A 20171-nucleotide genomic window follows, 5' to 3' on the forward strand; every position below is an offset into this window, starting at 1 on the left:
CTGTCTGTCTGTCTGTCTGTCTGTCTGTCTGTCTGCCTGTCTGATTGTCTGTCTGTCTCTCTAATGCCATCCTACTGTCTATCCTCTCTCTGACTGTCTGTCTGTCTGCCTGTCTGATTGTCTGTCTGTCTCTCTAATGCCCCCCCTACTGTCTTTCCTCTGTCTGTCTGCCTGCCTGTCTGATTGTCTGTCTGTCTCTCTGATGCCCCCCTACTGTCTATCCTCTGCCTGCCTGTCTGAGTGTCTGTCTGTCTCTCTAATGCCCACCTACTGTCTATACTCTGTCTTTCTGTCTGTCTGTCTGTCTGTCTGTCTGTCTGTCTGTCTGTCGAGGATGTGTCATCTCTCCAGTCAACAAAACATTTATCCTTCATGATGGCCTGGCTCGGTGATATCATCAGCTCTCCAAATATATCTTCTATTTTATTATTCAAAACACATTTATACCAGAAACACATTTATACTTTACTTTCATTCCACAGGATATAGAAAAGAGCAAATATTAGGTTTAAGTGTATAGCTAGAGGAAGGCTTAGCTAGTCTCAGCCCTGGGTTGGAGGAGCGTGTTGACAGACAGACAAGCCAACCACACCAGCTAGGCTGGATCCTAAATGGCCACCTCCTCCCTATATACTGTAGTGCACTACTTTTGACCAGGTTCCCCATAGGAAAGAGGGAGCCAAGGGGGGCTCAGTCTACAACCTTGTGGTTAAACATTTGACCTAAGGCTGGAATAAAAGCCAACTGATTAACGTCTATTTGTATCATTCGGCCGTCTCTCTCACTCTTTCTTTATTTTCCAGTTGTCTCTCTCATGTTGACATGATATTCGGATCTTCTCTGTTTTACAGCTGTAGCTAAACCACTGCGCCATGGCAACCTTGGATGGTTTTCCCGCCAGTTTCTATGGGGAGCCGGGGGTGTTGGGTATGTTGGCCAATGGGATCAGTGCGTTCCTGGTTCTACTGCAGAACTTCAACACAGCTAGAACCGGAGTATCTGCAGAGGGGGTGGAGAACATTCTGGCAGGTACGCTAATCAATCCATCCATCACAATCACTTTCACAATGACTAACCCTACTCTTTTCCCTGTTCTTGATCTGTTGTGTTTCAGGTGTTGTTCAACATCACTGTGTTGTGTTTCAGGTGTTGTTCAACATCACTGTGTTGTGTTTCAGGTGTTGTTCAACAGCCCTGTGTTGTGTTTCTGGTGTTGTTCAACATCATTGTGTTGTGTTTCAGGTGTTCATCTCATCCTGATAGGTGGAGTGTGTCAGCTGATTGCCGGCCTCTTGTCGTTCCGTAAATACGACCACCTGAGTGGCACCGCCTTCATTGGCTATGCAGCTCTCTGGGGCAGCTATGGTGCCACACGCATCTTCCTGGGTGCATCCCAATCAATCACAACTAACCTGACCATGTCACATGACCTGATGAGTAACACGACCCCGCTCACTGCCCTCACGACCAACCTATCCCTGTCGGCTGAACTCTGGAACAGCACCTCGCAGAGCCCTGATTGGCTGTCTCTCCTGCTCATCCCCCAGTCTGCCATCGCGGGATTGGTCCCCTACATCCTTCTATCCTTCCTATTGGCCTTCTGCTCTGCCACGGTAAACGTCATCATGCCCTTCGTGTTCGGTGCCATCACGCTTACCCTGCTGTTTGAGGCTGTGGCGGTGGGCGTGTCCTCGGCCTGGCCACTGGTCGTCTCTGGCATTCTAGAACTCCTCATCCTCCTTTTCGCCGTGTACGGCAGCGCCGCCCTGTTGGTGAAAGGTCTGGCGCAGCGCTATGTCCTCAAGGGGTTCGGCACGCCGCTGTTCAACGTGCTCCTGCTGGGGACCAACAGCCCTGCGGCCAGCGCCCAGAGCCTGGGACAGGAGAAGAAGAAGAACACCAAGTACGCTGAACCTCAGGCGCTCTTCTTCTTCTGTGACACGGTGTCTCCCTTCATCATGTTGTTCTACAGCTTTGGATACGTCACATCCTTCTCCCTGGGTGCTGTGTGGGTCTCCATAATCTCTGCTGCTCAACTCCTCTCTAGCTACTACGCTCACCTGCGGCAAGATGGCTACCTGGTCACCAAGGCCGGCCTGCATGCCACCTACTGGCTTACCAAGGCGTGGGAGGAGTTTGTGTTGTCGGCTGTGATCGTGTCGGAGCCGGAGAGAGAGGTGGCTACTGGGAGACAGGCGATGGTTGGTGATTGGTTCTTCGTGGCGGTGGCGCTCCTCCTCCTAGTTGTCAGTCTGAGTAATGACACCCTGGAGGTTACCCATAATGCTCTGTTCCTGCTGCTGTCCGTCTCCACGGTCCCCCAGATCCCCCTCCAGGGGTACTATGTGTTCTTCGGGGTGTCCTGTTCCCTGTTCGCCTCCGCTTCGCTCTACGGGACATTTTGCCGCCTGATCAACTCCATCGCTGAGAAGAGTCTGATCCCGGTGGGTCCTCAGCCCATCTCCTCCGACCGTCTCCACTCCTTCCTGTCCTGCTTTCGCTCCCCGGGGAAACTCCAGGGGGCGCTGCCTTCATCATCATCAGCATCCTCCCCGACCAATCAGATCCCTGACGCTCTGTTCTACCTGACCAACGGCGTGGCCGCTCTCTCGGCGCTCCACGCGGCCTCATCCAGTCAGAGCGTGTCCTTCCTGCGACTGAGTGTTCCCTGGGTTCTGGTATCTGGAGCGGTGGTACAGGGGTTTGTCAGCAGGCTGCAGGTCAGAGGAGGACAGAGGTTTGGCTCCGTCATCCCATCCTTCTACCTGTCTGTCTGGGCCACCTGGACATGGTATCGCTTCGCAGGTATGTGGATGACTTCAAGCTAACACTAACCAATCCTAACTGGAGTTAACTTTTTTCATAACTAGGAAAATCCCCATAAAAATTCAGACTCCAGCCACCCAAGCCATAGAATGTTCTCTCTGCTACCGCACGGCAAGCAGTACCAATGTACCAAGTCTGCAACCAACAGGACCCTGAAACGCTTCTACCTCTTCTACCCTGTATATACAGCCATGTTATTATCTGATACCCTGTATAAAACGCCATGTTATTATCTGGTACCCTGTATATATAGCCATGTTATTATCTCATACCCTGTATATACAGCCATGTTATTATCTCATACCCTGTATATATAGCATGTTATTATCTGGTACCCTGTATATATAGCAATGTTATTACCTGATACCCTGTATATATAGCCATGTTATTATCTCGTACCCTGTATATATAGCCATGTTATTATCTCGTACCCTGCATATATAGCATGTTATTATCTGGTACCCTGTATATATAGCAATGTTATTACCTGATACCCTGTATATATAGCCATGTTATTATCTCGTACCCTGTATATATAGCCATGTTATTATCTCGTACCCTGCATATATAGCATGTTATTATCTGGTACCCTGTATATATAGCAATGTTATTACCTGATACCCTGTATATATAGCCATGTTATTATCTCGTACCCTGTATATATAGCCATGTTATTATCTCGTACCCTGTATATATAGCCATGTTATTATCTGATACCCTGTATATATAGCCATCTTATTACCTGATACCCCGTATATATAGCCATGTAATTACCTGATACCCCGTATATATAGCCATGTTATTATCTCGTACCCTGTATATATAGCCATGTTATTATCTCATACCCTGTATATATAGCCATGTTATTATCTGATACCCTGTATATATAGCCATCTTATTACCTGATACCCCGTATATATAGCCATGTTATTACCTCATACCCTGTTGTTGTTGTTGTTGATGATGTTGTTGTTGATCTTGTTGTTGTTGCTGTTGATGTGCTTGTTGTTAATGTTGTTGTTAATGTTGTTGATGTTGTTGTTGATGTTGTTGATGTGGTTGTTGTTGTTGCTGTTGTTGTTGCTGTTGATGTGCTTGTTGTTAATGTTGTTGTTAATGTTGTTGTTAATGTTGTTGTTAATGTTGTTAATGTTGTTGATGTTGTTGATGTGGTTGTTGATGTTGTTGTTGTTGTTGTTGTTGCTGTCTCCATGCTCTGTTGCCTGTTTCAGTAAAACATCTCTGTGTTCTTTTCTCAGGCCCTTTGCTGCAGATCTCTCCAGTAGGATCCTATGGGTTTACAGCTGGAGCCATCGCTTTCCTGGTCATCAACGCTTTCCTCATGCTCATCGGTCAGTCTTTACATGAAATCATCTATATCTACCTCTTGTCCTGATGCAATACAGAGGGAGAGAAGAACGGAGTGGGTTTTCCCTAATGTCATTCTATTCCCTACACAGCCCCATGGGTCCTGGTCTAAAGTAGTGCACTATATAGGGAATAGGGCACTGGTCTATAGTAGTGCACTATATAGGGAATAGGGCACTGGTCTAAAGTAGTGCACTATATAGGGAATAGGGCACTGGTCTAAAGTAGTGCACTATATAGGGAATAGGGCACTGGTCTAAAGTAGTGCACTATATAGGGAATAGGGCACTGGTCTATAGTAGTGCACTATATAGGGAATAGGGCACTGGTCTAAAGTAGTGCACTATATAGGGAATAGGGCACTGGTCTAAAGTAGTGCACTATATAGGGAATAGGGCACTGGTCTAAAGTAGTGCACTATATAGGGAATAGGGCACTGGTCTAAAGTAGTGCCCACTCCATGGTAACCTGGTCCTAACCCTCTCCATGGTAACCTGGTCCTAAACCTCTCCATGGTAACTTGGTCCTAACCCTCTCCATGGTAACCTGGTCCTAACCCTCTCCATGGTAACCTGGTCCTAACCCTCTCCATGGTAACCTGGTCCTAACCCTCTCCATGGTAACCTGGTCCTAACCCACTCCATGGTAACCTGGTCCTAAACCTCTCCATGGGTCCTGGTCCTAACCCTCTCCATGGTAACCTGGTCCTAAGCCTCTCCATGGTAACCTGGTCCTAACCCTCTCCATGGTAACCTGGTCCGAAACCTCTCCATGGTAACCTGGTCCTAAGCTTCTCCATGGTAACCTGGTCCTAACCCACTCCATGGTAACCTGGTCCGAAACCTCTCCATGGTAACCTGGTCCTAACCCTCTCCATGGTAACCTGGTCCTAACCCTCTCCATGGTAACCTGGTCCTAACCCTCTCCATGGTAACCTGGTCCTAACCCTCTCCATGGTAACCTGGTCCTAACCCTCTCCATGGTAACCTGGTCCTAACCCCCTCCATGGTAACCTGATCCTAACCCTCTCCATGGTAACCTGGTCCTAACCCTCTCCATGGTAACCTGGTCCTAACCCTCTCCATGGTAACCTGGTCCTAACCCTCTCCATGGTAACCTGGTCCTAACCCCCTCCATGGTAACCTGATCCTAACCCTCTCCATGGTAACCTGGTCCTAACCCTCTCCATGGTAACCTGGTCCTAACCCCCTCCATGGTAACCTGGTCCTAACCCTCTCCATGGTAACCTGGTCCTAACCCCCTCCATGGTAACCTGATCCTAACCCTCTCCATGGTAACCTGGTCCTAACCCTCTCCATGGTAACCTGGTCCTAACCCCCTCCATGGTAACCTGGTCCTAACCCTCTCCATGTCTCCTCCAGCTGCGTATGGTAACCTGGTCCTAACCCCCTCCATGGTAACCTGGTCCTAACCCCCTCCATGGTAACCTGGTCCTAACCCTCTCCATGTCTCCTCCAGCTGCGTATGGTAACCTGGTCCTCTTGTCTCTGACCGTGGTCATGGAGATAGTTCTGGTGTGTTTCCTCCTGTCCACTCTGCAACAGCTCCCCTACCAGCTGGAGAGTAAGTGACCTGCTTTTCACCTCCCTACACTGACAGGACTCACATTCTACATAAACTGCTCAGGAGGCTCCTGAGGGGAGAACGGCTCATAATAATGGCCGGAACGGAGCAAATGGAATGGCATCAACCACCTTGAAACTATGTGTTTGATGTATTTGCTACCATTCCACTGATTCTGTTCCAGTCAATAGAACAAGCCCTAATGGCAAGCCCTCATTTCTCCCCAATGAAGGTTCCACCAACCTATTGTGATATACAGTAAGGCTGAAACCCAAAACCAACACTTGGCCATCTGCCCTTTATGGAGTGATCGGAGTGGTTGAAGTGTTGGGTTTGTGATTCAGACAGTGTTATGTGGTATCCATCAATACGTTTGCTGCTCAAACAGTAACTGTAAAATGTACACATTATTTTGCAATCTAGATGTCAACTGTGTAACTGTTCTAACACATTTCTGGCGTTGTTCTTGTAGTTGCCATGCTAGCTGTGTTCTCTGTCGTCTGTCTATATGGAACCCTGGCATCACTGGTCAACTGCACCTTCCGTCAGAGTGTGATGCCCATGGGGCCTCCACTGGTTAAGGTGAGAACAAGGCACTATTCCATTCTGTTGCTTTCCACTGGATGAGCTGACAAGTAGAATGGAGTGGGTTCATGTGTTTCATTACATTTTATTCTACTTTTCTCCAATCCAGTTCATTCCTTTTCTATTGTGTTCCATATCGTGTGTCTCTCTCCCTGTGTTGTTGTGTCTCAGGATGTGAATCAGCAGCAGAAGTCCTCCCCTGCCCTGCCTTGTCCCGTGGCAGACTCCAGACTGACCAGCGGTCTTCTGAAGATCTCCAGACTGCTGGACGACGGGGGGGTCTGTGGAATCCCCACCGATACGGTCTACGCCCTGGCCGCATCCTGCAAGAACCCTCAGGCCATCGAGAACATCTACAACATTAAGGACCGTCCAGCAGAGAAACCCATCTGTATCTGTATCTCCAGTGTGGAGCAGCTGGTGGCAGCCAAGCCCCCATTCAGCTCTCTACTCTGGGAATTCATGAGGAACGTCTACCCTGGAGGGATCAGCTGCATCGTCAGCAAGGGAGACTGGCTACTCAGACTGGGTAAGGGGTGAGGAGGGGAAGGGAGGGGAGGAGGAGGGTGGCTTCAACTGCATTGGGATTTTAAATAGTTTTTTAAAACTTTATTTAACTAAGCAAGTCAGTTAAGAACAAATTCTTATTTTCAATGACAGCCTAGGAACAGTGGGTTGACTGCCTGTTCAGGTGCAGAACGACAGATTTGTACCTTGTCAGCTCAGAGGTTTGAACTTGCAACCTTCCGCTTCCTAGTCCAACGCTCTAACCACTAGGCTACCCTGCCGGGTTACATTGGTTTAGAGTTAGGGATACTCTCAGAAATGGTTTGAAAACAGCATGCCTGATTTCCACTTATTGAAACAACATATTATTTGGTCTCTTTATTCTATATTGTGAGCGATCATTCGATTTATGTTCTAATTGTTTACCTATGTTGTCCAGGTGTGGGTCCGGCCTACGACCGCGTGGGGACCAATGATAGCATCATGATCCGAGTCCCTGACCACACCGTCACAGGACACCTGTGTAACATCACCGGACCACTTGCAATCACCTCAGCCAATCCCAGTGGAGAACCCGACAGCACGCACCACGACATGGTCATCAGGTAAAGTCCTATCATAACACTCACCTGTACCCACCAGTACCCACCTCTACTCACCTGTACTTGCCTGTTCTCACCTCTACCCACCTGTATTCGCCTGTTCTCACCTGTACTCACCTGTACCCACCTGTACCCACCTGTACCCTGTACTCACCTATACTTAAGCACTTAAGCCTGTTGGTATGCTATGCTGCCTTCATCAGATAGTTTGAACAGCTATGCTGCCTTCATCAGATAGTTTGAACAGCTATGCTGCCTTCATCAGATAGTTTGAACAGCTATGCTGCCTTCATCAGATAGTTTGAACAGCTATGCTGCCTTCATCAGATAGTTTGAACAGCTATCCTCCCTTCATCAGATAGTTTGAACAGCTATGCTGCCTTCATTAGATAGTTTGAACAGCTATGCTGCCTTCATCAGATAGTTTGAACAGCTATGCTGCCTTCATCAGATAGTTTGAACAGCTATGCTGCCTTCATCAGATAGTTTGAACAGCTATGCTGCCTTCATGCTGATGGTGATACTGAAAGTGATGTCAGTATTGAAGTATTTTTTCTATCTTGGATTGCTGTTTGTATTGTAAACTGGTCTGATATTTCCTGTCAGACTGGTTTCATATCAGTCAGCCTGCTGTGTAAATATCCAGTTCTACTAATATATCTGTGTTAATCAGTCCTCTGCCTTGTGTCCTGCTGGCTGTAGGGTCATGATGATTAGTTTCCATTGATGGTAGGTGCCGTTTAAGAATAGTGAGGACGATTATTCTTAAATCTATTACAGCATATTGAATGACTGGAATTCATTATTCCATTCACCCAGTTCAATGTAACAGTGATCGGTTTAAGCTACTACATGAAACTCTAATTTTCCCTCTACCCATCATGAGGTTGCTACAACCTAGCCTACGAATGAACGTTTACAATGTAGGTGCACAGGTCGTGTAATCAAGGTGACAGACAGTGACACATTCAATACCGCCTTGCCTGCATCTAGCTGATCTAGGGTGGAATCAGTCGTACAAACAAAATCAAATCAAATCAAATGTTATTTGTCACATGCCCCAAATACACAGGTGTAGTAGACCTTACAGTGAAATGCTGAATACAACAGCTGTAGTAGACCTCACAGTGAAATGCTGAATACAACAGGTGTAGTAGACCTTACAGTGAAATGCTGAATACAACAGGTGTAGTAGACCTTACAGTGAAATGCTGAATACAACAGCTGTAGTAGACCTCACAATGAAATGCTGAATACAACAGCTGTAGTAGACCTCACAGTGAAATGCTGAATACAACAGGTGTAGTAGACCTTACAGTGAAATGCTGAATACAACAGGTGTAGTAGACCTTACAGTGAAATGCTGAATACAACAGGTGTAGTAGACCTTACAGTGAAATACTGAATACAACAGGTGTAGTAGACCTTACAGTGAAATACTGAATACAACAGGTGTAGTAGACCTTACAGTGAAATACTGAATACAACAGGTGTAGTAGACCTTACAGTGAAATGCTGAATACAACAGGTGTAGTAGACCTTACAGTGAAATGCTGAATACAACAGGTGTAGTAGACCTTACAGTGAAATACTGAATACAACAGGTGTAGTAGACCTTACAGTGAAATGCTGAATACAACAGGTGTAGTAGACCTTACTGTTAAATGCTGAATACAACAGGTGTAGTAGACCTTACAGTGAAATGCTGAATACAACAGGTGTAGTAGACCTTACAGTGAAATGCTGAATACAACAGGTGTAGTAGACCTTACAGTGAAATACTGAATACAACAGGTGTAGTAGACCTTACAGTGAAATGCTGAATACAACAGGTGTAGTAGACCTTACAGTGAAATGCTGAATACAACAGGTGTAGTAGACCTTACAGTGAAATGCTGAATACAACAGGTGTAGTAGACCTTACAGTGAAATGCTGAATACAACAGGTGTAGTAGACCTTACTGTTAAATGCTGAATACAACAGGTGTAGTAGACCTTACAGTGAAATACTGAATACAACAGGTGTAGTAGACCTTACAGTGAAATGCTGAATACAACAGGTGTAGTAGACCTCACAGTGAAATGCTGAATACAACAGGTGTAGTAGACCTTACAGTGAAATGCTGAATACAACAGGTGTAGTAGACCTTACAGTGAACTGCTGAATACAACAGGTGTAGTAGACCTTACAGTAAAATGTTGAATACAACAGGTTTAGTAGACCTTACAGTGAAATTATCAATACAACAGGTGTAGTAGACCTTACAGTGAAATGCTGAATGCAACAGGTGTAGTAGACCTTACAGTGAAATGCTGAATACAACAGGTGTACTAGACCTTACAGCGAAATGCTGAATACAACAGGTGTAGTAGACCTTACAGTGAAATGCTGAATACAACAGGTGTAGTAGACCTTACAGTGAAATGCTGAATACAACAGGTGTAGTGAACCTACTCTGACACTGTCTGTCTCTATGTGTATCCTAGTCGGCTGGGGCAATCTAAACCTAACCTAAACCTGAACCTGAACCTACTCTGACACTGTCTGTCTCTATGTGTATCCTAGTCGGCTGGGTCAATCTAAACCTGAACCTGAACCTGAACCTACTCTGACACTGTCTGTCTCTATGTGTATCCTAGTCGGCTGGGCCAATCTAAACTTGAACCTGAACCTACTCTGACACTGTCTGTCTCTATGTGTATCCTAGTCGGCTGGGTCAATCTAAACCTGAACCTGAACCTGAACCTACTCTGACACTGTCTGTCTCTATGTGTATCCTAGTCGGCTGGGCCAATCTAAACTTGAACCTGAACCTACTCTGACACTGTCTGTCTCTATGTGTATCCTAGTCGGCTGGGCCAATCTAAACTTGAACCTGAACCTACTCTGACACTGTCTGTCTCTATGTGTATCCTAGTCGGCTGGGTCAATCTAAACCTGAACCTGAACCTGAACCTACTCTGACACTGTCTGTGTCTATGTGTATCCTACTCGGCTGGGCCAATCTAAACCTGAATCTGAACCTACTCTGACACTGTCTGTCTCTATGTGTATCCTAGTCGGCTGGGGCAATCTAAACCTAACCTGAACCTGAACCCGAACCTACTCTGACACTGTCTGTGTCTATGTGTATCCTACTCGGCTGGGCCAATCTAAACCTGAACCTGAACCTACTCTGACACTGTCTGTCTCTATGTGTATCATAGTCGGCTGGGGCATTCTAAACCTAACCTGAACCTGAACCTGAACCTACTCTGACACTGTCTGTCTCTATGTGTATCCTAGTCGGCTGGGCCAATCTAAACCTGAACCTGAACCTACTCTGACACTGTCTGTCTCTATGTGTATCCTAGTCGGCTGGGCCAATCTAAACCTGAACCTGAACCTACTCTGACACTGTCTGTCTCTATGTGTATCCTAGTCGGCTGGGCCAATCTAAACCTGAACCTGAACCTACTCTGACACTGTCTGTCTCTATGTGTATCCTAGTCGGCTGGGCCAATCTAAACCTGAACCTGAACCTACTCTGACAGTGTCTGTCTCTATGTGTATCCTAGTCGGCTGGGCCAATCTAAACCTGAAACTGAACCTACTCTGACACTGTCTGTCTCTATGTGTATCCTAGTCGGCTGGGCCAATCTAAACCTGAACCTGAACCTACTCTGACACTGTCTGTCTCTATGTGTATCCTAGTCGGCTGGGCCAATCTAAACCTGAAACTGAACCTACTCTGACACTGTCTGTCTCTATGTGTATCCTAGTCGGCTGGGCCAATCTAAACCTGAACCTGAACCTGAACCTACTCTGACACTGTCTGTCTCTATGTGTATCCTAGTCGGCTGGGTCAATCTAAACCTGAACCTGAACCTGAACCTACTCTGACACTGTCTGTATCTATGTGTATCCTAGTCGGCTGGGCCAATCTAAACTTGAACCTGAACCTGAACCTGAACCTACTCTGACACTGTCTGTCTCTATGTGTATCCTAGTCGGCTGGGTCAATCTAAACCTGAACCTGAACCTACTCTGACACTGTCTGTCTCTATGTGTATCCTAGTCGGCTGGGCCAATCTAAACCTGAACCTGAACCTACTCTGACACTGTCTGTCTCTATGTGTATCCTAGTCGGCTGGGCCAATCTAAACCTGAAACTGAACCTACTCTGACACTGTCTGTCTCTATGTGTATCCTAGTCGGCTGGGCCAATCTAAACCTGAACCTGAACCTACTCTGACACTGTCTGTCTCTATGTGTATCCTAGTCGGCTGGGCCAATCTAAACCTGAAACTGAACCTACTCTGACACTGTCTGTCTCTATGTGTATCCTAGTCGGCTGGGCCAATCTAAACCTGAACCTGAACCTGAACCTACTCTGACACTGTCTGTCTCTATGTGTATCCTAGTCGGCTGGGTCAATCTAAACCTGAACCTGAACCTGAACCTACTCTGACACTGTCTGTATCTATGTGTATCCTAGTCGGCTGGGCCAATCTAAACTTGAACCTGAACCTGAACCTGAACCTACTCTGACACTGTCTGTCTCTATGTGTATCCTAGTCGGCTGGGTCAATCTAAACCTGAACCTGAACCTACTCTGACACTGTCTGTCTCTATGTGTATCCTAGTCGGCTGGGCCAATCTAAACCTAACCTAAACCTGAACCTGAACCTACTCTGACACTGTCTGTCTCTATGTGTATCCTAGTCGGCTGGGTCAATCTAAACCTGAACCTGAACCTACTCTGACACTGTCTGTCTCTATGTGTATCCTAGTCGGCTGGGCCAATCTAAACCTGAACCTGAACCTACTCTGACACTGTCTGTCTCTATGTGTATCCTAGTCGGCTGGGCCAATCTAAACCTGAAACTGAACCTACTCTGACACTGTCTGTCTCTATGTGTATCCTAGTCGGCTGGGCCAATCTAAACCTGAACCTGAACCTACTCTGACACTGTCTGTCTCTATGTGTATCCTAGTCGGCTGGGTCAATCTAAACCTGAACCTGAACCTACTCTGACACTGTCTGTCTCTATGTGTATCCTAGTCGGCTGGGCCAATCTAAACCTGAACCTGAACCTGAACCTACTCTGACACTGTCTGTCTCTATGTGTATCCTAGTCGGCTGGGCCAATCTAAACCTGAACCTGAACCTGAACCTACTCTGACACTGTCTGTCTCTATGTGTATCCTAGTCGGCTGGGCCAATCTAAACCTGAACCTGAACCTACTCTGACACTGTCTGTCTCTATGTGTATCCTAGTCGGCTGGGTCAATCTAAACCTGAACCTGAACCTGAACCTACTCTGACACTGTCTGTCTCTATGTGTATCCTACTCGGCTGGGCCAATCTAAACCTGAACCTGAACCTGAACCTGAACCTACTCTGACACTGTCTGTCTCTATGTGTATCCTAGTCGGCTGGGCCAATCTAAACCTGAACCTGAACCTACTCTGACACTGTCTGTCTCTATGTGTATCCTAGTCGGCTGGGCCAATCTAAACCTGAAACTGAACCTACTCTGACACTGTCTGTCTCTATGTGTATCCTAGTCGGCTGGGCCAATCTAAACCTGAACCTGAACCTGAACCTACTCTGACACTGTCTGTCTCTATGTGTATCCTAGTCGGCTGGGTCAATCTAAACCTGAACCTGAACCTGAACCTACTCTGACACTGTCTGTATCTATGTGTATCCTAGTCGGCTGGGCCAATCTAAACTTGAACCTGAACCTGAACCTGAACCTACTCTGACACTGTCTGTCTCTATGTGTATCCTAGTCGGCTGGGTCAATCTAAACCTGAACCTGAACCTACTCTGACACTGTCTGTCTCTATGTGTATCCTAGTCGGCTGGGCCAATCTAAACCTAACCTAAACCTGAACCTGAACCTACTCTGACACTGTCTGTCTCTATGTGTATCCTAGTCGGCTGGGTCAATCTAAACCTGAACCTGAACCTACTCTGACACTGTCTGTCTCTATGTGTATCCTAGTCGGCTGGGCCAATCTAAACCTGAACCTGAACCTACTCTGACACTGTCTGTCTCTATGTGTATCCTAGTCGGCTGGGCCAATCTAAACCTGAAACTGAACCTACTCTGACACTGTCTGTCTCTATGTGTATCCTAGTCGGCTGGGCCAATCTAAACCTGAACCTGAACCTACTCTGACACTGTCTGTCTCTATGTGTATCCTAGTCGGCTGGGTCAATCTAAACCTGAACCTGAACCTACTCTGACACTGTCTGTCTCTATGTGTATCCTAGTCGGCTGGGCCAATCTAAACCTGAACCTGAACCTGAACCTACTCTGACACTGTCTGTCTCTATGTGTATCCTAGTCGGCTGGGCCAATCTAAACCTGAACCTGAACCTGAACCTACTCTGACACTGTCTGTCTCTATGTGTATCCTAGTCGGCTGGGCCAATCTAAACCTGAACCTGAACCTACTCTGACACTGTCTGTCTCTATGTGTATCCTAGTCGGCTGGGTCAATCTAAACCTGAACCTGAACCTGAACCTACTCTGACACTGTCTGTCTCTATGTGTATCCTACTCGGCTGGGCCAATCTAAACCTGAACCTGAACCTGAACCTGAACCTACTCTGACACTGTCTGTCTCTATGTGTATCCTAGTCGGCTGGGCCAATCTAAACCTGAACCTGAACCTACTTTGACACTGTCTGTCTCTATGTGTATCCTAGTCGGCTGGGCCAATCTAAACCTGAACCTGAACCTACTCTGACACTGTCTGTGTCTATGTGTATCCTAGTCGGCTGGGTCAATCTAAACCTGAAACTGAACCTACTCTGACACTGTCTGTCTCTATGTGTATCCTAGTCGGCTGGGCCAATCTAAACCTGAACCTGAACCTACTCTGACACTGTCTGTCTCTATGTGTATCCTAGTCGGCTGGGCCAATCTAAACCTGAACCTGAACCTACTCTGACACTGTCTGTCTCTATGTGTATCCTAGTCGGCTGGGTCAATCTAAACCTGAACCTGAACATGAACCTACTCTGACACTGTCTGTCTCTATGTGTATCCTAGTCGGCTGGGCCAATCTAAACCTGAACCTGAACCTACTCTGACACTGTCTGTCTCTATGTGTATCCTAGTCGGCTGGGCCAATCTAAACCTGAACCTGAACCTGAACCTGGACCTACTCTGACACTGTCTGTCTCTATGTGTATCCTAGTCGGCTGGGCCAATCTAAACCTGAACCTGAACCTACTCTGACACTGTCTGTCTCTATGTGTATCCTAGTCGGCTGGGCCAATCTAAACCTGAACCTGAACCTACTCTGACACTGTTGTCTCTATGTGTATCCTAGTCGGCTGGGCCAATCTAAACCTGAACCTGAACCTGAACCTGAACCTGGACCTTCTCTGACACTGTCTGTCTCTATGTGTATCCTAGTCGGCTGGGCCAATCTAAACCTGAACCTGGACCTAGTCTGACACTGTCTGTCTCTATGTGTATCCTAGTCGGCTGGGCCAATCTAAACCTGAACCTGAACCTACTCTGACACTGTCTGTCTCTATGTGTATCCTAGTCGGCTGGGCCAATCTAAACCTAACCTAAACCTGAACCTGAACCTACTCTGACACTGTCTGTCTCTATGTGTATCCTAGTCGGCTGGGTCAATCTAAACCTGAACCTGAACCTACTCTGACACTGTCTGTCTCTATGTGTATCCTAGTCGGCTGGGCCAATCTAAACCTGAACCTGAACCTACTCTGACACTGTCTGTCTCTATGTGTATCCTAGTCGGCTGGGCCAATCTAAACCTGAACCTGAACCTACTCTGACACTGTCTGTCTCTATGTGTATCCTAGTCGGCTGGGCCAATCTAAACCTGAACCTGAACCTACTCTGACACTGTCTGTCTCTATGTGTATCCTAGTCGGCTGGGTCAATCTAAACCTGAACCTGAACCTACTCTGACACTGTCTGTCTCTATGTGTATCCTAGTCGGCTGGGCCAATCTAAACCTGAACCTGAACCTGAACCTACTCTGACACTGTCTGTCTCTATGTGTATCCTAGTCGGCTGGGCCAATCTAAACCTGAACCTGAACCTGAACCTACTCTGACACTGTCTGTCTCTATGTGTATCCTAGTCGGCTGGGCCAATCTAAACCTGAACCTGAACCTACTCTGACACTGTCTGTCTCTATGTGTATCCTAGTCGGCTGGGTCAATCTAAACCTGAACCTGAACCTGAACCTACTATGACACTGTCTGTCTCTATGTGTATCCTACTCGGCTGGACCAATCTAAACCTGAACCTGAACCTGAACCTGAACCTACACTGACACTGTCTGTCTCTATGTGTATCCTAGTCGGCTGGGCCAATCTAAACCTGAACCTGAACCTACTCTGACACTGTCTGTCTCTATGTGTATCCTAGTCGGCTGGGCCAATCTAAACCTGAACCTGAACCTACTCTGACACTGTCTGTCTCTATGTGTATCCTAGTCGGCTGGGTCAATCTAAACCTGAAACTGAACCTACTCTGACACTGTCTGTCTCTATGTGTATCCTAGTCGGCTGGGCCAATCTAAACCTAACCTGAACCTGAACCTGAACCTACTCTGACACTGTCTGTCTCTATGTGTATCCTAGTCGGCTGAGTCAATCTAAACCTAAACCTGAACCTGAACCTACTCTGACACTGTCTGTCTCTATGTGTATCCTAGTCGGCTGGGCCAATCTAAACCTGAACCTGAACCTACTCTGACACTGTCTGTCTCTATGTGTATCCTAGTCGGCTGGGCCAATCTAAACCTGAACCTGAACCTACTCTGACACTGTCTGTCTCTATGTGTATCCTAGTCGGCTGGGTCAATCTAAACCTGAACCTGAACCTACTCTGACACTGTCTGTCTCTATGTGTATCCTAGTCGGCTGGGCCAATCTAAACCTGAACCTGAACCTACTCTGACACTGTCTGTCTCTATGTGTATCCTAGTCGGCTGGGCCAATCTAAACCTGAACCTGAACCTACTCTGACACTGTCTGTCTCTATGTGTATCCTAGTCGGCTGGGTCAATCTAAACCTGAACCTGAACATGAACCTACTCTGACACTGTCTGTCTCTATGTGTATCCTAGTCGGCTGGGCCAATCTAAACCTGAACCTGAACCTACTCTGACACTGTCTGTCTCTATGTGTATCCTAGTCGGCTGGGCCAATCTAAACCTGAACCTGAACCTGAACCTGGACCTACTCTGACACTGTCTGTCTCTATGTGTATCCTAGTCGGCTGGGCCAATCTAAACCTGAACCTGAACCTACTCTGACACTGTCTGTCTCTATCTGTATCCTAGTCGGCTGGGCCAATCTAAACCTGAACCTGAACCTACTCTGACACTGTCTGTCTCTATGTGTATCCTAGTCGGCTGGGCCATAAGATCCAGGGGGTTCTGTGTGACGGGGATTCCAACGAGATCGTAGCCTCAACGGTGGTGAACTGCCTCAGGATAGATGAAGGTATGATGTTACAGAACAGAAGCACACTACAATAACTAATTACGAACCTCTTAGGTTGTGTTGTCCTGTCCTGGGATGGAACATTCTGGAAACTTTCCCCAAATTCCCAGGCTTTCCAGAAATACAGGTTGAAAGATTCCTGGATTTCAAAGAATCCTCTGACCAGGATTTCTGGAAAACCTGGGAACGTTACCGGGACATTGCAACCCTTGTCCCACCCTATGATTCATTGTGTGTCAGTGATCACTCAGTCAATATTGTGTTTCCTCCTCCTCCAGGCACGATTAGTATCGTGAGGGAAGGCTGCGTCCCGGCTGTGAAGGTCCGACAGATCTTTGAGAGGGTGAAGACCAGTATGTTGTGAGGAGGACCCTTCCCTCCGTCCCTCCATCCTCTGTTCCACCCAGCTCCCCTCCCCCATTCTCTCCCTCCATCCTCTGTTGACCAATGACGACACTCAGATCAGATACTGGACCCACCCACCTCAGGCCACCATCCAATGTGTCTCTCAAACATGTTGAGGAACAGTTGTTACATATTTATTCTGTATGTTGTCGATGTAATCCTATATAAATATGTGCATTTTAGATTTGATTTTAGGATTATAAGTATGTTTTGTTTTGTTCTGTATGATTTGATTATGTAAAATGAAGTGTTAACAGAAATTATACGATTAATGAAGGATGATGTAGTTCTCTAAATTAGGGATTAACGAAGGATGATGTAGTACTCTAAATGAGGGATTAATGAAGGATGATGTAGTACTCTAAATGAGGGATTAATGAAGGATGATGTAATACTCTAAATGAGGGATTAAGGAAGGATGATGTAGTTCTCTAAATGAGGGATTAATGAAGGATGATGTAGTTCTCTAAATGAGGGATTAATGAAGGATGATGTAGTTCTCTAAATGAGGGATTAATGAAGGATGATGTAGTTCTCTAAATGAGGGATTAATGAAGGATGATGTAGTACTCTAAATTAGGGATTAATGAAGGATGATGTAGTTCTCTAAATGAGGGATTAATGAAGGATGATGTAGTTCTCTAAATGAGGGATTAATGAAGGATGATGTAGTACTCTAAATGAGGGATTAAGGAAGAATGATGTAGTTCTCTAAATGAGGGATTAATGAAGGATGATGTAGTACTCTAAATGAGTAATTAATGAAGGATGATGTAGTACTCTAAATGAGGGATTAATGAAGGATGATGTAGTTCTCTAAATGAGGGATTAATGAAGGATGATGTAGTTCTCTAAATGAGGGATTAATGAAGGATGATGTAGTACTCTAAATGAGGGATTAAAGAAGGATGATGTAGTTCTCTAAATGAGGGATTAATGAAGGATGATGTAGTACTCTAAATGAGGGATTAATGAAGGATGATGTAGTACTCTAAATGAGGGATTAATGAAGGATGATGTAGTACTCTAAATGAGGGATTAATGAAGGATGATGTAGTACTCTAAATGAGGGATTAATGAAGGATGATATAGTGCTCTAAATGAGGGATTAATGAAGGATGATGTCGAACTCTAAATGAGGGATTAATGAAGGATGATGTAGTACTCTAAATGAGGGATTAGTGAAGGATGATGTAGTACTCTAAATGAGGGATTAATGAAGGATGATGTAGAACTCTAAATGAGGGATTAATGAAGGATGATGTTGTGCTCTAAATGAGGGATTAATGAAGGATGATGTAGTACTCTAAATGAGGGATTAATGAAGGATGATGTAGAACTCTAAATGAGGGATTAATGAAGGATGATGTCGAACTCTAAATGAGGGATTAATGAAGGATGATGTAGTGCTCTAAATGAGGGATTAATGAAGGATGATGTAGTTCTCTAAATGAGGGATTAATGAAGGATGATGTAGTACTCTAAATGAGGGATTAATGAAGGATGATGTAGAACTCTAAATGAGGGATTAATGAAGGATGATGTAGTGCTCTAAATGAGGGATTAATGAAGGATGATGTAGAACTCTAAATGAGGGATTAATGAAGGATGATGTAGTTCTCTAAATGAGGGATTAGTGAAGGATGATGTAGTACTCTAAATGAGGGATTAATGAAGGATGATGTAGAACTCTAAATGAGGGATTAATGAAGGATGATGTAGTTCTCTAAATGAGGGATTAATGAAGGATGATGTAGTACTCTAAATGAGGGATTAATGAAGGATGATGTAGAACTCTAAATGAGGGATTAATGAAGGATGATGTAGAACTCTAAATGAGGGATTAATGAAGGATGATGTAGTTCTCTAAATGAGGGATTAATGAAGGGTGATGTAGTTCTCTAAATGAGGGATTAATGAAGGATGATGTAGAACTCTAAATGAGGGATTAATGAAGGATGATGTATGTGAATGTACGATGCTGCTGGGTATAAATTAATAATACATTATTGTGAAGTACTGTTTAACTGGGAATATATATATTGTTTAATATGGGAGATTGACGCAGGCCAAATGCATACATGCAACATTGAAAAGCATTATTTGCTTTGGCAATTTACTGCAATAGATCCATGTACATAGTGAAGTTATACTTTTAAAAAAACTGTTGTAGATCCATGTATATAGTGAAGTTATACTTTCAAAAAAACTGTTGTAGATCCATGTATATAGTGAAGTTATACTTTCAGAATAAAACTCTAATTAAATATACTTATTTCTCCACTTTGTTCTGCTCTGTAACCAACATCTCAGATCATCAAATCAAACGTTATTTTCCACATGTGCCAAATACAGCAGGGGTAGACTTTACCGTGAAATGCTGATTTACGAGCCCTTAACCAACGGTGAAGTTAAAAAGTAAGACACATGTTTGCTAAACTAATAAGGAAAAAGGAAGACAATGAAAACAATAACGAGGCTATAAACAGGAAGTAGCAGGTAATAACATGGTTATATACTTGGAGTACCAGGTAATAACATGGCTATATACAGGGAGTACCGGGTAATAACATGGCTAAATAATATATAATAATATAAAGGGAGTATCAGGTAGTTGAGGTAACATGTACCATATGTAGGGGTTAAAGTGTCTTGTCAATCAAGATAGATAATATACAGAGTAACAGCAGCGTATGTGAAGAGTGTGTGAGTGTGGCGTCAATATGCAAGTGTGCTTGTTTTGCATGTGGGAGAATATGTGGTGTAGTACGTGTTATTGTGTGGGTAGAGTCTAGTGAGT

At 45.3% G+C, this 20171-nt stretch overlaps 1 protein-coding gene across 1 annotated transcript in view; it reads left to right on the forward strand.

Annotated features, from left to right (window-relative positions):
- Nucleotides 1-19526, forward strand: part of LOC110504478 — a 24329-nt gene extending 4803 nt beyond the window's left edge. The window contains exons 2-10 of the mRNA XM_036970191.1: nt 852-1029; nt 1243-2805; nt 4086-4178; nt 5674-5778; nt 6251-6360; nt 6535-6892; nt 7310-7475; nt 16872-16966; nt 17245-19526. Coding sequence (XP_036826086.1) covers nt 873-1029; nt 1243-2805; nt 4086-4178; nt 5674-5778; nt 6251-6360; nt 6535-6892; nt 7310-7475; nt 16872-16966; nt 17245-17330 — 2733 coding nt within the window. The 5' untranslated portion in view covers nt 852-872 and the 3' untranslated portion in view covers nt 17331-19526. The remainder of the gene's footprint in view (nt 1-851; nt 1030-1242; nt 2806-4085; nt 4179-5673; nt 5779-6250; nt 6361-6534; nt 6893-7309; nt 7476-16871; nt 16967-17244) is intronic.
- Nucleotides 19527-20171: the final 645 nt, after the last annotated feature.

The sequence above is a fragment of the Oncorhynchus mykiss genome, chromosome 31, assembly GCF_013265735.2.
Source record: "Oncorhynchus mykiss isolate Arlee chromosome 31, USDA_OmykA_1.1, whole genome shotgun sequence".
In the NCBI taxonomy this organism is placed as follows: Eukaryota; Metazoa; Chordata; class Actinopteri; order Salmoniformes; family Salmonidae; genus Oncorhynchus; species Oncorhynchus mykiss.